The following is a 16,934-nucleotide window of genomic DNA, read 5'->3' as shown; positions in this document are numbered from 1 at the left end:
CCCAGGCAAATTCTCTGAGGACATGCGTTCAAATCCCACCATGGCTGCTGGTGGAATTTAAATGCAATTAATAAATCTGCAGCTGAAAGCCAGTCCTAGTTATGGCGACCATGAATCCACTGATGATTGTCATAAAAACCCCTGCCACCCTTACATTGTCTGGCCTACAGTCTACAGCAGTGTGGTTGACCCTTAACTGCCCTCTGAAAGGGCTCAGCACATCATTCAGTTCAAGAGCAATTAAGGATTGATAAAAACACTGGCCTTGGCAGCAACACCCATACCCACACCCCATAAAAGAATAAAGTAAAACATATGTAATCCTTGCATCTCAGGCAGACTTTATGACCTTGTGACAATTTTTCATCAAGATTAGAGATTATCCTATTGATGTTATACTATTATGAATATTTATCGTGATGGAGTCTTTTCACCCAAGTGCATTTTGCAGTGGACTTTATTTTATGACTGAGGTTTTGGCAAAAATATCATTCATTACTGAGTGTCAAAGCCTTTCATGTCCCCATTATTTCTTCTCCACTTTTAAAGCAGAGCATTACTCCTTTATTAGCTCCTTCCCTCCCTATGCGTGACGCTGAGAAATGGAAGCTAGTTCCACTAGGTGTCATATTAAACGTCGGTTACACAGGAGTGAGTGTGTGATATCAGAGGTGTGTGCTCATTCCAATGAACCTGTTTAGTTACCTGTGAGAATCTTACTCTGCTCCAGAACAGTTGCTCAGCAGTGCTTCGTGGAATCCATTTGTGAAGGCACTGAACTCAAATTGATGTGGAATTCATTACATGACTGTACAGTGACGTAGGGCTCATAGAAAGGATTGGCTTTTGTGAGATGGACAATGTTGAAAATTGTAATGCTATGAAACTGATGCTTTGGCACATCTCTGGCATCTTATCACTGTCTATGGAAGGAATACATTACCATTGACTGCTGTGTCAAAACTGACTGGGCCACACCTCTCCCAGATGCAAAAGCGATGCAGGATGTAAACTTAACAGGCTTCTAAGGAATGCATGCAGGGTAATCAGTCAGTAATCAGGTGATGGTCATGCTGAGCCACTCTCGAGAGGACAATGCTAACATAAATCTCAGGTTTGTGTCCATGCTGTTGTATTATTGATCATTGACCCTGATGTCTGGAAGTATATTTGAGTGCTGTATCAAGAAGAGTTTAACTGGTGTTTTTAAAATGGCTATTCTGGCTGAGAGGAAAGCATGCTGGGAATGTTGGTCAATTTATAGATTAAAACCAGATGCAGGTTGTAAAGAGGCTCTGGAAGCTGCGATCTGAAGCTTCCCAAATAAGAAAAGTTGTTTACATTACCCAATAATATTATTCTGCCTGTATTTGATTGGCCTAATCGATTGATGCAATTGGGGGTTTCTGATTAATTAATTGGCTGGATGACAGAGAGTGGAGAATTATGGATAAAGAGACACGTGAGCCTTTTGTTTGGCAGCGATAATTCAAAGAGACAACCATTGCCAGACGTGTACCCTGAAGGATGCTTCAGAGAAAAAGAAGATAGATTCTACATCGAGGATATTTCTTGGCCAATGTTTTCCTAAACTCAGTAGTATCTATTTTCAGTTAAATAGTTAAGGTTGATGTTTAGTTAAAGTAATGTTCAGTTAAAGTGCAGTTTAAGAATTAAATTTCAGTTGTAAGTTGATGTTAAGTTCGAGTTCATGAGTTGCAAATGTTTATGTTTGATTTGGTACCAGAAGCATTAAATAAAGAAATAATTGAATTACTGTCCTTATTTGTCTCATTAAACTGGAATGCTTGGCAGGTGTTTACATTAAAACTGCAAAACAGAGTCCTCTGCATTAATCATGTAGGAGAACTGGCATTTGGAGAGATTGTCCATCTTCAGATGAGGAACTAACCACTGACATATATTTTTCCTCTTATATTTGCCTTGCTAAACTATTGTCATACTGACATGAGTGCATCCATGTCTGCAAAAGTGTTTCAGCCTCTTAAAGGATGCCATGGCTACTGACTTGTTAGGGCCATGGTTGAAAGAACTTCAATAAGTGTAGTTGCTTAAGGATATGCATCAGCTCCATGTATGAGTTGTGTTTCTGGCGACCCTTAGTTGTGCCAAACATCTTTGTGGATTTGGTCCATCCTCATTGATACCTGAGACTTCTTAAGGCAAGACTGGCTCTTGTTACTCATGACGATGGTCTTTTTTTGAATTTTTGCTCAATTTTATTGTGAATCAGTACTCCAAAAAACACAAAGAATGCATCTTAGAACTGCTTGACATGGCCCTTCCTCTTCCCATCTCCTCCCAGCTCAAAGTGCTTGCATCTCTTGATGGCAAGCATTCTCTTTCACCGACAGTTGGACTCCACACACTCCAGTCTCAGCACAGCCTTCTCTGTGGTCTCAGCATTTTTCCGAAATGTAAGCTTTGTCTGTCCAAAATAACCACTCTGTTTTCTGTCATAACATCACTTACTCTTTGCGTATCAGGAATCCTTTTATACTGGGTAGCCTTGAGTGGCTGGTGCTTGCAACATTTCTTGCAGTATGTCCTCTGGATCTTTGGGTCCATTGACCATCTTCCTGGCTGGTATCGAGCAGAGAGAAAAATGGTATTTGCTACAAGCAAAGTAAAGATCTTTGGGTCCATGGGTCCACTGACCATTTTGCAAGTGCTCTACTTATTTGACCACTGAGCCTTACTTCCCTGAGCTGCACTAATTGGTGATGGATTCTTCTTTTTCTCATTCTAATTGAAGCTATCAGCAAAGCAGTGTTACTACAGCTTGCATTCTCCACTCCTCCTTGTATCTGTGAATGGATACAATTGAATAACCAATGCCAGTTTCCATGGAATTGTCTTCCTCCATATGAAGACAGCTATGCATTTTCCAGTCTGTGATTTTCTCTCAGTCTGTACCTCACACACACAAGGCCACCCATTTGAAGGTCAATATCTTCCCAGAGAATGACAGGTGGCTGAGCTTCCCCCTCAGACGTGACTGCACATTCACAACAAGGATGTTTATCAGAGTCAGAAGACCTAAATCCTCCGAGCTTCACTCAGTCTTGTAATGGTTGTCCTCCACAACAACAACAACAACAATAGATACCTAATCCTTGCACTTATGTCCTGACTGAAAGAATGGTGCCTTGAATGCCTTGACCAATGCACGGGAACATGGAGGCTTGTAGAGCCCATGCTGTCTCTGTGCTGCATATGAGGACATTGATTGTTGGAGTTTCTGATGTGCCTCTGTAAGGAGCAGATGCTAATTAATTCCATACGCATTGCATATGGAACTTAAAGGTTGGCACAATGAGCATCATTAGAAAAGCAGCCAAACTCATTCATTATGCGTTATGCCCCTGACAGCATGTACTCAACTGTGGGACAGTCTCAGATTTCTCCTCCAATAGTCTTATAACTCTTGCCCCGAGACAGTCTGCCAGTAATCCACAATCTTCTTTAACCACTCCTACCTAGTTTTGCCTCTGTCTTCCCCGTTCCCTCCTGTGCTCCATCACCATAGCCCCTAGTCCTACTTCCAGCTTCTCCTACCTTCCTGGTATTGCCTCTCATGCCCAGCTTTGGCACGGCTTCTGAAACAAGCAACTGGAATCTTGCAGCAGTGCTCTTAAATGTAGGCGAAAGAAGCGTCTACATATCTTGAAATCTTTGAAGTGAAGCTCACCAGCTGTACACCAATTATATACAGCCGGGAAACAGACTCTTCTAAATATCCTGGGGGGGGGGGTAGTTAATTTGGAAGTGGAACGTAATTCTGGTGAATTGGTCTTCTAAGGAGCATTCGTGAGATACAGTTGAATGCAAATATGGGCCGGGAGACAACAGCAAGGTGGCCTTTCACAAGGTTAACAACTGGTGCCCAGCCAGTTAGGAGTCTTCCATGTGCTTCTTCTAGTGCAATCAGCTCCGCACCAGAAATTGGTGCAGAGCTGATTATCATATGGGAATGTCATGGGAATTGATATTTACATTTGATTAGCGGGTTCAGAATGGTCTTCTCCAGGACTGCCTGTGTCTCCCCCCCACCAGGAGTGGTTCCCACCAGCAGGGTTTACAATTGCTCCCCATTAATGGGGAACAGGCATCCTTACCCCACTGGAGGAGACAGAAATCATTGAGCAGCCCCCCAACAGTGCCAGCCTTGCAACCTGGCACTGCCCAAGGGGCGCACTAGCACTGCTCATCTGGCACCTTGACACTACACAGAGGGCAGTGCCAAGGGGGCCAGGCCAGAGGGGCAGGGCATACTTGGGGGGGGGGGCGGAAATGGGATCTGCTGCCACTCCACTGGGATTGGTGAAAGAGGGAGTGGTTCAGGGCTGGCTTGGGGTAGATCTCGGCTGGCTCGGATTGGGGAGGAGGTAACTTCTGATAGTCTAGTGATCAGGTTGGGGGGGTGGGGAAAGTCAGCGATCAGGGGAGTTCTGGGGATGGGCAGCAATAGGGGAGCTAGAGTGCATGCACCGAACTTCAGCTCGACACAAGTGCAGTGGCCCACTCAGCACTATGCTGCCAGCCTCTTGGGTGGAAATAAACCTCGCCCACCACTTTTCAGTGTGAATCACTCTATGGCACTCTGCAATGCAGTGTCGGAGATTGGTTCTGCTAAATACACCCAAAAAACAGATGGGAATTTCTCCTGTTTTCCCGTCCATTGGACGTTTAGTTTTGTTTTGGGAGAATCCCATGGTTCCTCATGTAGATAAGTGGGAAACTCGACCCACCTTTAACAAAGTTTGGAGAACAAAAATTAGAAACTTGTCCTTGTGCATGAGTCGCAAAAACCCAGTCTGCAGGTGCAGCAGGTGATCAAGAAGGCGAATGGGATGCTGGCCTTTATAGCGAGGGGGATAGAATATAAAAGCAGGGAGGTCTTGCTGCAACTGTACAGGGTACTGGTGAGGCCGCAGCTGGAGTACTGTGTGCAGTTTTGGTCGCTGCACTTGCACAAGGATATTTTGGCCTTGGAGGCAGTGCAGAGGAGGTTCACTAGGCTGATACCGGAGATGAGGGGGATGGACTATGAAGAGAGGCTAAATAGACTGGGTCTGTACTCGTTGGAGTTTAGAAGGATGAGGGGGGTTCTTATAGAGACGTATAAGATAATGAAAGGGATGGATAGGGTAGAGGTAGAGAGATTCTTCCCGCTCAGAAAGGACAGCAGGACTAGAAGGCATAGCCTCAAGATAAGGGGGGGGGACAGTTTAGAACGGAGTTGAGGAGGAACTTCTTCACTCAAAGGGTGGTGAATCTCTGGAATTCTCTGCCCATTGAAGTGGTGGAGGCTACCTTGCTAAATAAATTGAAGTCACGGGTAGATAGGCTTTTGACAGGCAAGGGAATTAAGGGCTATGGGGAGAAAGCAGGAAAGTGGAACTGATCCACTTCAGATCAGCCATGATCTTATTGAATGGTGGGGCAGGCTCGAAGGGCTAGATGGCCTACTCCTGCTCCAATTTCTTATGTTCTTAAACTAATTTCCCGCTGCTGGCAGGAGGGAAGACAGTCCCCTCCATAATATATCAGCACAGCTTGATTTAGCTGCTCTAATACCCATATTAGGGAGTTCATCATAGTCAGAGAATCCCTAAACTGCTGGAGAGGCCATTCAGCCCATTGGGTCTGCACTGACTCTCTGACAGAATATATTACCCAGTCCCTCTCCCCTGCCCTATCCCTGTAGCCCCACACATTTATCACGGCTAACCCATCCAACCTACTCATCTTGGGACACTAAAGAGCAATTTAGCATGGCCAAGCCACCTAACCTTTGGGCTGAAGGAGGAAACTGCAGCACCTGGAGGAAACCCATGGAGACACGGTGCTAACCATTGTGCTGCCACCTTTTATTTATTTTATTTGAAAGCTAGGGTAAAAACAATATCTGCATAAGAACACAATTTGGTGTTCATTGCATTCGTGATTTATCCAAAACTGTAACATCATTGTGTGGTTGTTTGGCTAATTCAGTGCCAGAAAGTACATCAACTTTTCATCTTTGAAGGTGAATAAATTGAAATAAAGGCTAAATTTCATGTTCCCTTGCCAACTGGCTCGATGATGGGGACACATAAGATTCAGTGGACACTTGTATTCTTTCTGAAATTTTACAGGTGGCATGGGAGGCCTCTGTTTCGACCTATTAAGGTCCTTGTGGCCACCTCAGGGCCTCATCTGCCTCTGCTGATATTTTACCCATGGCTGGTGGAGGTCCAGACCATGCAGGAAGCCTGGCTGCTTCAGCTATGTGAGCTGGTGTCAGGTCAGTGGGGGTGGTTGTCTCTTGCAAACCCCCTGGGCCCATTAGAGGCCCTCCTGCATAGGTCATCAGGCATGCCTGCCTGCACAACCTCGCTCCTATTAGATCAAATACATTAAATTTTAACCCACATTGCTACGTCTTCTGGCTCTTTCACAATCAGTGCTACACCCAACACAAAACAACTTTGGTGGCTAATCAGATAGTCTCTCTCTCCCTTTCACTCTCTCCCTCTCACTCTCTTTGCTTCTCTCCCACTTCTCCCTCTCTCTTTCTCTCTCCCACCCTCTTTTTATCTTAAGCAGATCTAATCAAATAATGCACAACTGGTAAAGTTAGCCTTGAATTATAATGTTGGGCTCACTCATTGCCGCCCCATGATGACACACCTTTCCTGATATCAGAGAAGAGAATTAAGGATAATGTGCAATTTATCTCCCTTCATTATTTCTTTAAGAAACGCTATCTTTTTGCTTTTCAGATGTGACACAAATTACCAGTATTTACTTTTAATGATGCTTAAGGAAATTTATAATGTTATCATCAATAATAGTAATGTAATAACAATAACCCTTTGCAGACAAAAGTCTTTCCATCTTTTTTAAGCTAGCGTTACTATTGGGACATGAATTACTTGACTTGTTAAAGAGCCAAATCAAATCGTTAACTCTAAAATAAGTTCCGTATTATGTATTTGAATAGTTATTTAATATTCTTGTAATTACGTAAACAATTACATTATTTTTTATTAAATCAAGAGTCACTTTCTTCTGCTACCTCAACCTGTACACAGTACCCCCTGTTCTTTTGTTTTAGTCAAATAAGACATGTTATTTGTCACCACTTCACTATGCCCCCATCCCACAAATCCCGCTGGGTGGGTGGAATGGGTGTTTCTATCATCTCCTGTCTTTTATAGAGTCTAAAATGTGCAGAAAATAATGCATACTAGTCCTTCAGTGAAGAAAAAGATGCAGGTTTATTTTTGTAGAATCAATATATGAGCAAGAATGAAATGCTGGCATCTTTCATGACCTCATGTGGTACTCAAAGCCTTTGCACAATCATTGAATTACTTTTGAATTGCAGTCACTATTGTAACATAAGGAAATGTGGTGACCAGTTTTTCACAGTAAGGACTTGCAAACAAGGAGATAAAAGACCAGAAAATCTGTTTCAATGATAGTGGTTGACAGATAAATATTGGCCAGAATAAATGAACTCTCTGGTCTTTCTCAAAAAGTGCTATGGAGTCTTTTATATTTACCTGAGAGGTGAATATAATGGCTCAGGCAAAAACTTGTGTCTCCAACACAACTTTCTCCCTATCCTACAATAAATTGTTAGATCAGGCTGTGTACTCAAAGCCCTGAAGCGAGTTTTGAACTAAGACATTCTGACTCAGATATCAGTGTTACCACTGGAGCCAAAAGTGGTACCTTAAAGTATTAAAGAGGTCAACAAGTCTCTTGCAATATTAAAACACAGTTTCAAGAATACTGATATAATCAGAATCAGTGCCGTGATAAGGAATCAACTTCAAAGTATAAGGCAAATATTGCAAATGTTACTTACTGCTCATGTCTGCGCATTCTTGGAAATTCCATGCACTTTTCAAAAGACAATTTCTGGACTGGTCTGAAAAGAACAAAATTTTATTTAAATTTCTAGTTCATAAAAAAAATTTAGATAATGTATACGTGTGATACTTTAATAGTTTTAACATATTTTGCATTGTTTGTGAACTTGGCCACAATCTAATGCAATGAACATTTCTGTTTGGGCCTGCATTTAGCCCAGGCTTCCATGAAATGGCAATGGAGTGGAAGTTCATTTTGCTTTGATTTTGGCCTTGATATAGCTGGCAAGCTGGCAGTGCATGCCAGAAGTTAGAGACACGATGCTCTTGAGCTCTGAGCCCTATTAGCATTCAGAGATAGCTTGTCATTTTCATTAGACCATAAGACATAGGAGCAGAATTAGGCCACTTGGCCCATCGAGCCTGCTCTGTTATTCAATCATGGCTGATATTTTTCTCATCCCCATTTTCCTGTCTTTTCCACATAATCCCTGATGCCCTTATTAATCAAGAACCTATCATCTCTGTCTTAAAGACATTCAATGACCTGGCCTCCACAGCCTTCTGTGGCAAAGAATTCCACAAATTCACCACTCTCTGGCTGAAGAAATTTCTCCTCACCTCTGTTTTAAAGGATTGTTTCTTTAGCCTGTGGTTGTGTCCTCTGGTTCTAGTTTTTCCTACTAGTGGGAACACCCTCTTCACGTCCACTCTATCCAGGCCTTGCCCCTTATCTTTCTAATCTCCAGCAAGTACAGACCCAGAGTCCTCAACTGATCCTCAGATGACAATCTCTTCATTCCAGGGGTCATTCTTTAAACCTCCTCTGGACCCTTTCCAAGGCCATACATCCTTCCTTAGATATGGGGCCCAAAACTGCTCACAATACTCCAAATGGCGTCTGGCCAGAGCCTTGTGCTGGTTTGAGGATATTAATGAGGATGAAGTTGCGTTGGCAGACTCCTTGCCAACAAGTCCTGGGAGGTAGGGATGGAAATCATAATCAGGAGTGGTGGGTGCACGATGGGGGCAATCAAGAAGGGGGCAATTGAGACGAAGGGGATAGATCAAGAAGAATGGCACATGATCAAGAAGGAGCTGACTGGGGGCTAGTATTTGGCGGCAACCTCCACTGGTCCCTATAAGACAACTGATTCGGCTGATGTGGACATGGTTATTCTGAATGCAATGGCTTTACACTGTTTACGTTCTTAGCAGCTTAATTTTGGAAAGAGAACTTGAGACAGTGGTTTCTCCTATTTCCATATAAAACAGGATTATTATCTGTTTCAAGCATGGACTTTTGACTCCTATTAGAGCCTAATTAATAAGGCAGGTGGCATGTCCAGTATGAAATGTGTGAATGTACGGTGTCCACCATGTATGACACTTAGATTCTGTTTTTCCACCTGTAAAATGTCCTGAGCAGCAACAAATCTCCAGATCAAAGGTTTTATTTGAATTCATTACTTCTTCCTCAGTAACATAAATCTCGTCGTCATTTTGTGTTGGTATAAAGTCAGGTCATATTGATACAAAAGTCAAAGTGGAATGTCCCTATTTGTCATCTGAATCCATTAAAGCCATAAGAGACCTTTCCCACTTCAACCCAAGAGAAACCACATCACAACACTCAGACTTGGCACAGGGCAAGCTACAATCCTGTGTAAAGCTAGACTTTAAATATGCTTGTGTGTCCCGTAGGGTTTTCTGGGCACATCATTCATCAAATGACGCCATTAAGTGGAATACTCTGCACATGGGCATGCAGACATGCTTAGCTCTCCATGGTGGGTAGATTAAAAGTTTGATGATGCAATATATCTCTGGTCTTGCCAACTGCTGTGCTTTTTAACTATCAGTTTCAAACCAGTAGTTCAGTATAACTAAAACCCCATTTGTTATGCCTCATTAAATTCATTAGCTATTGCAACCTTCTTATCTAATACAAAACTGCAAAATAGTTTTCAGTTTTACTGGCATCTGAAAAGATAAATAAGAGATAACGTTTTCAAAAAAGAACACTTTCTTTTAATCTCTTCAGAGATCTCAATTTCCCAAATGAACTGTGAAATGATCTAGTTGTTAAAACGTGTGTGTGTTTTAGAGCCACGGGTGTCATTTACTCAGTGTAATTTGTGTTTGCACGCCCAACAATTAGAAGAATTTTTGGGTGGACTGCTTCTGATTTTTCATTCACTGAAACCAGACTAACATTGTATAGTAAAAGGAAATCATTCATTAAAAAAAATGAATACATAACACAAGGAAAACCTTAACGTGCTTAATACTTTTCTATTTTAATAGAATGATTAATATGGTCCAATACATTTTAACTTTCTATATTTTACAGTAAAGAACAAACTTCAGTCCCAGTTACTAGCCTAAATTAATCTCTGCTTATTCATCCTAGGATGACAATTTCAATAGCGCGTTTATCTAGTTGAGTGCAAACATTAGGCAGTAATGGTATTTAGTGAGTATGGAGTGAGAAGGCTGAAGATGTTGACATTTATGAATGATCATTACTGCTTAGAATGAGTAAAGCTGCAAGCAAAAATACTTATGTTCCAGTCTTTATAAATTAGACTGGCTGTCGGTTTATGCTTAGACACTTGTCTTGATAATAATTTCAATAAAATTCAATGAAGTTCCAAACACCATCAAGAACTCTGATATTTTATGGACTTAATCAAACTTCTCTGACATAGCCTCAGCAAACTGCTTTGGATTCTGCTCATTTAACAATTAAGTTGAAACATTTTATATATACCTATATATAAAATATAAAATAGGGCAACATGGTGGCGCAATGTTTAGCACCGCTGCCTCACAGCGTCAGGGACCCGGGTTCAATTCCCAGCTTGGGTCACTGTCTGTGTGGAGTTTGCACATTCTCCCTGTGGGTTTCCTCCAGAGGCTCCAGTTCTCCCACAGTCCAAAGATGTGCGAGTTAGGTGGATTGGCTGTGCTAAATTGTCCATTAGTGTCATGGGGATTAGCAGGGTAAATATATGGGGTTACAGGGATAGGACCTCGGTTGGATTGTTGTTGGTGCAGGCTTGATGAGCTGAATAGCCTCCTTCTACACTGTAGGGATTCTATGAAATATATATTGCAGCCAAATGATCAGAACAGAAAACACTGCAGTGTGCATTTTCAACACATTTCTTTTGTTCCAAGTGCTGGATAGAATTGAAATCGGTGTGCAATTTAGAATCCAAAAGAAGCTCAATATTAATTGCATCAAACATTCAGGGATCCTCTTGACTTTTACATTTAATTCTGACAGCTCGCAAAGCAAAACTGAGTGCGTCTATAAAGCCTAGAAGTTTTGAATAGATCTATTACAAACTTGAAGCACATAGTTATTACTGAATCATTAACAGACCCAAGATACCTTTCGGACTGGGAATTGTTTTAACTGCGAACTGGATTAATCCAGTCATTACTACATAGATAATTGCCAGGTTTTTTTTTGCAGCAGAATTTACTGTTCGACCAAAATAATCTTCAATATCAAAGTGAGCCAAACACTACCTTATTGATGTATAAAGACAGCCAAAATTTTATTTCAGAAATAGAAATATAATTAAAGCAGTTGGTTCAATGTTATTTTAATGTAAAGTGATGTGTTGCGTGCTTCTGAAATGATTGCTGGTCATCCTAGAACTGTAAATGAAGAGAGCATAATGACAATGACAATTGCTTGAAAAGCCTACAGCAAATATGTTTGAGTTAATAATTTTTTTGGAGTAAGCTATTGATATAAAAGGAATTGCAAAAGTAGACATTTAAGGCAGAGGCAAATATGCTGCTATTGTATTTCATTAGGCCGATGTCAGCTATCCTGAAGGTCAGGATTAGAATGGCCTTATCATTCATTGTTCAACAATAATCTATAGCATATATTTCTGATCTGATTATTAATTAATCTCTTCAAGACTTTTTCAGTCAAAATGATTTTGCAATAGAAGCAGATTACACACCATTATAACTTGCTTTAATATTTCCCTTCAACAATGACCAACAGTGGCAAGCTAGTTTTGTAATAACTCTTTACTTACTTTTTATTGGAACTATATGTTCCATAATAAAGAAAATGCAATAAAAACAAACTGAGGAATAACAGAGTTGATTGTTTTAGAATTACAATTTCATCTTCATGAATTAGCAATTTGACATTGAACTACTTCATCTCAGAACAAAAGCAATATTGTTTTCTGGAGCTTCAATCATGCCAACAAAGTGAATTGAGAACATTCTATAGGTGGTTCATGATTTTGTACCTTACTTTGCGAAGAATGCCCTTTTTGAATTGACCAACATAGAATGAATATATATATATATTTCTATTATCACAGACACATAAGCTGTGACATGATAAGACTAAATGAATTGTCCATAGGTAACATAGATACAACAATACTGATAAATCTCATAAGATATGACATAGTTCAGAAGCATTTCCTGTATGATTGAACCAACTTTTAAATTTTAGTGAAATGAAACAGTGCTGACAGAACATCAAATTGTTAAAAAATATTGTTTTTCTTACATACTTCCCTAATGTATTAGGGAAATACCATTTCTGAATTGTTTCAGAAATATTTTGCTATTTGTTTTGCTCAGGTAATAATTATTAATAATTTTCTAAAGTCTAATTAAGCCAGAGATTTTTCACATACCTGTTGCAGCTATACTTTTAATAGCATGATCTTATCATGGCAATGGTTCTGTTTTAAACAGAAATGTGTGGTCGTCAGCCACTGACCACTCGCATGCTGTTTCCTGTGACTGAGACGCTATTTGCTCTGTGATTGGGGTGGGGGAGGAGAGCTGGCCTATACCATTGGTCAGTTTTCTACCAAACCTTATTGAGTTGCATGATACATAGGCTTGCAAGTCAAAATTGCAAGTGACTTTGAACAGAGCAACACAAATCCTTCAAAGGCTGTCTTAATAAAATGAACTCATGCAAAATGTTGGGACATATCAGCTACTGTTACTGTTCCTTCTGTAATTTTACTAAGTTAATTTTGCAACAAGCTTGAAGGTTTGTTTTATTCAAAGCTTATGTTGTTATATAGTCTAACTGAACTGTTTGGTTAGATTCAATATCAGTTAAAACCCAAAAAATACAAACTTAGTTGGACTGAATAGTTGTGTTACTTTTCCTCTGCACTGCAAATGCAATTTAACAGTTTAATTTGGCCCAAACTTTAGCCTCATGTCACTATTTTTTGGAGAATATTTTCAACAGTCAAAATCTTTCTTAACCTGAAATAACAAGATGTGTTTCTTGATAGGGTATTAGGGTGGGGTCATAAAAGGAGAAGCGGTTAATTAGCATGACTTCCTTGATATGGAACTGGAAATTTACTTTGGGTGGGTGGTGGTAAACAAGGTTCAGTTTGTTGTTCCCAGATCAGGTGGGCGGAGGTGGGAGAATTCCTGGCTCTGTGAGCCTGACTTCTAAAAATGTCTGTCCGAAGATCTGATTTTCTGTCTGGGGGTGGACTCCGGAGGTAGCAGGTGGTTGGAGGCAGGTCTAGCGCAGGTCAGGCGAGTCAGGCACAGATAAAAAGTAGGTCTCCTAAAAGGCCTATTTGGGAGATGGTTCGTCAATGGTGTAGACCCTGTCCCTTGAAGGAAACATTTTGCCCAGTGAGATGAGTATCCAAGCTTTGAATGTTGTCCAATTATCCTAGATAATCCTAGAATGGACGGCCTATCACAGGCTTTCTCGATGGGACATCGTCTTTGTTGCTGCCTATTTAAAATGTCCTTGACTGAATCACTGAAAGCATGGAGTGGACTCTCAGGATGTGACCATGAAGAAAAAGTTGTCTTGCCCCACTATCTGGTACAGGTATTATGCAGTCTCTTAGTTAGCTGCCAAGACTGTGGATCGGTAAATAATGAACAATGCTATACTCACATCCATCCACTTGCCCTCTGGCCAGCCATCTATCAGCATGTGCTCACATTTTGGACCCTTTGGCCAGGTCTTTCACATCTGAAAACTGTCACAGCATAACACTGTGTCTCAGAGAGAGGAAACCAATGAGGCTGTCAGTGATTGCGGAGCAAGGCATGCTGCCCTGGAGTCACAATTGCAACATACATGACATCACTTGATTGGCATCACAACATCCACAAACATCCACTCCCTCCACCATCAATGCTCAGTAGCAGCAGTGTGTGTACTGTCTGCAAGATGCATTGCAGCAATTCATCAAAGATCCTTTGGCAGCCCTTTCTGAACCCACGACCGTTTCCATCTAGAAGGACAAGGGCGGCAGATACATGGGAACACCACCACTTACAAGTTCCCCTCCAAGCCATTCATTGTCCTGTCTTGTAAATATATCACGTTTCTTCGTAGCTGCTAGATCAAAATCCTGAAATTCCCTCCCTAACGGCAGTGTGGGTCAACTCACAGAACATGGACTACAGCATTTCAAGAAGGCAGGCCGCCACGACCTTCTCAAGGGCAATTAGTGATGGGCAATAAATGCTGGCCAGCCAGTGATACCCCTGTCTCATGAATGAATAAAAAAATTATAAGCAGTTCACATTTTCTCCAACAAACATTGCCAGTGATAATTTATATGATGAAAATGGTTATTGCACATAACCACTCAAAAGTGATTGAGAGGACTGTAATCTGAATGGTTCATTACCCTTTTTACCGTACATTTTTATTCATAGAATATCACACAGAGGAGACATGAGGAAAAGGACGTGTCCAGCTGTCCAACATTATTAGTACCATGACCTTCAAGTTTTGGTTTAGGAGAGGAGACCTTTCCTCTAGACTGCTGGCAACTTATGCCCTTACAACAACCAAGAAGGACTAGATTCAAATAGTGACTGTGCAGCAGGAGAGTAGGCCATTTGGCCCCTCAAGCCTGCCCTGCAATTTAGTAAGACTATGGCTTATCTGATGGTAACCTCAAAACTGCATCCCACTGACCCCTGATAACTCATCACTCTCTTGTTTACTAAGAAACTGTCTACCTTGACTTTAAAATATTCAAAAACTCTGCTTCCACAACATTTTCAGGAAGAGAGTTCCAAAGACTCTCAATCCTCTGAGAAAAGATTTCTCCTCATCTTCACTTCAAATGGACAACTCTAATTTATAAACAGTGACCCCTAATTTTGGATTCATCCACATCTGCCCTGCCAAGATCTTATATTGCTCAATCAAGTCACATCTTGTTCTTCTAAACTCCAGTGGATAGAATAGAGAAACATAGAAACTAAGATCAGGAGTAGGCCATTCAGCCCTAAAGGTCTGCTCCACTATTCATTTTGTTTATGGCTGATCATCAAATTCAATACCCTGACCCCACCTTTCTCCCCATCACTTGATCCCTTTAGCCCCAAGAACTATATCTAATTTCTTCTTGAAATCACCTAACATTTTGGTCTCAAAGAAACAAAGAACAGTAGTGCCCAGAAACAGGCCCTCCGGCCCACTCTGCATCAGCACCTTTCTAAACTAAAGACCTTTTGCCTCTATGCAGTTCATTACCTTCTATTCCCTGCCTATTCACGTAGCTGTCAAGATGCCTCTTAAATATTGCTTTGTATCTGCTTCTACTATCTCCTTTGGCAGTGCATTCGAGGCATTTACCACCTGTGTGTAAAAAAACTTGCCTCTCACATCTCCTTTAAATGTTTCCCCTTCTACATTAAACCTATGTCCTCTAGTAACTGACATTTCTACCCTGGGGAAAACGTCTCTGACTATCCATTCTATCCATGCCTCTCATAATTTTGTAAACTTCTATCAGGTTGTCCTTCAGTCTCAGACGTTCAAGTGAAACCAAACAATCCAAGTTACGATAACCCCCAAACCAGGCAATATCCTGTTAACCATTTTCTGTATCCTCTCCAAAGCCTCCACATCCTTCTGTTAGTGTGGCAAACAGATTTGTATGCAATATTCCAAATGTGCCTAACTGAAGTCCTATGCAGCTGTGAAATGACTAGCCATACACCTTCTTGACCACTTGTGTTGCCACTTTCAGGGAATTGTGGACCTTTTCCCCCCAAGATTTTTTTGTATGTTAATGCTTCTAAGGGTTCTGCCATTTACTGTATACTTCTCATCTTAATTAGACCTTCCAAAATGCATCATCTCCTACTTATCTGGATTAAATTCCACCTGCCATTTCTCCACTCAAGCCTCCAGCCTATCTATATCCTACTGTATCCCCTGGCAATCAATATCTGCAGCTCCCCAATCTTTGTGTCATCCACAGACTTACTCATCAGACCACCTACTTTCTTCTTCATATCATGCATATACATTACAAATGACAGGGGTCTCAGCATTGATCCCTGTGGAATACCACTGGTCAAAGATCTCCAGTCAGAAAAACATCCTTCCATTGTACTCTGTTGTACCCACCTTACCAGCTCATTGCAAATCCTATGTAACTTCACATGTGTATCCCCCTCACAGCTCATCCTCCCACCCAATTTTATGTTATTTGCAAATTTGGAGATATTATCTTTAGTTTCCTCATCAAAATCATTAATATACGTAGTGAATAACTGGGTTCAGAGCACGGATCCCTTCGTATCCCAATCATCTTTGCCTGCCATTTGGAAAAAGGCCAGTTCACTCCAACCCTTTGTTTCCTGCCTGTCAACCAGTTTTCTATCCATCTCAGTAAACTACCCCAATCCCATGTACTTTAATTTTACACGCCAATCTCTTACGTGGAACTTTGTCGAAAGTCTTCTGAAAGTTCAAATAAACCACATTCACAGGCTCCCCCTCATCAACTTCGCTGGTTACATCCTCAAAGAATTCCAGTAAATTTGTCAAAAATGATTTCCCTTTCATAAATCCATGCTGACTCTCTCCAATCCTGCCACTGTTTTCTTTTTTTTCTATAAAATCTTTGATAATGGATTCTAGAATTTTCCCACTACCGACGTTAGGTTTACTGGTCTATAATCCCTTGTTTTCTCTCTACCTCCCTTTTTAAATAGCGGGGTTACATTAGCTGCCCTCCAGTTTGTAGG

At 41.1% G+C, this 16,934-nt stretch overlaps 1 protein-coding gene across 4 annotated transcripts in view; it reads right to left on the bottom strand.

The window, feature by feature from the left end:
* Positions 1-16,934, bottom strand: part of clnk (cytokine dependent hematopoietic cell linker) — a 281,684-nt gene that overhangs the window by 123,965 nt on the left and 140,785 nt on the right. For all 4 annotated transcript variants that reach the window (XM_080190107.1, XM_080190098.1, XM_080190089.1 and 1 more), the window contains one exon: positions 7,883-7,945. In XM_080190107.1, the coding sequence (XP_080046233.1) occupies positions 7,883-7,914 (32 nt within the window). In that variant the 5' untranslated portion in view covers positions 7,915-7,945. The remainder of the gene's footprint in view (positions 1-7,882; positions 7,946-16,934) is intronic.

This window comes from Carcharhinus amblyrhynchos, chromosome 1 (genome assembly GCF_965287045.1).
Source record: "Carcharhinus amblyrhynchos chromosome 1, sCarAmb.v2.hapA, whole genome shotgun sequence".
Taxonomy (NCBI): Eukaryota; Metazoa; Chordata; class Chondrichthyes; order Carcharhiniformes; family Carcharhinidae; genus Carcharhinus; species Carcharhinus amblyrhynchos.
This window is presented reverse-complemented; position numbering and strand designations above follow the sequence as displayed.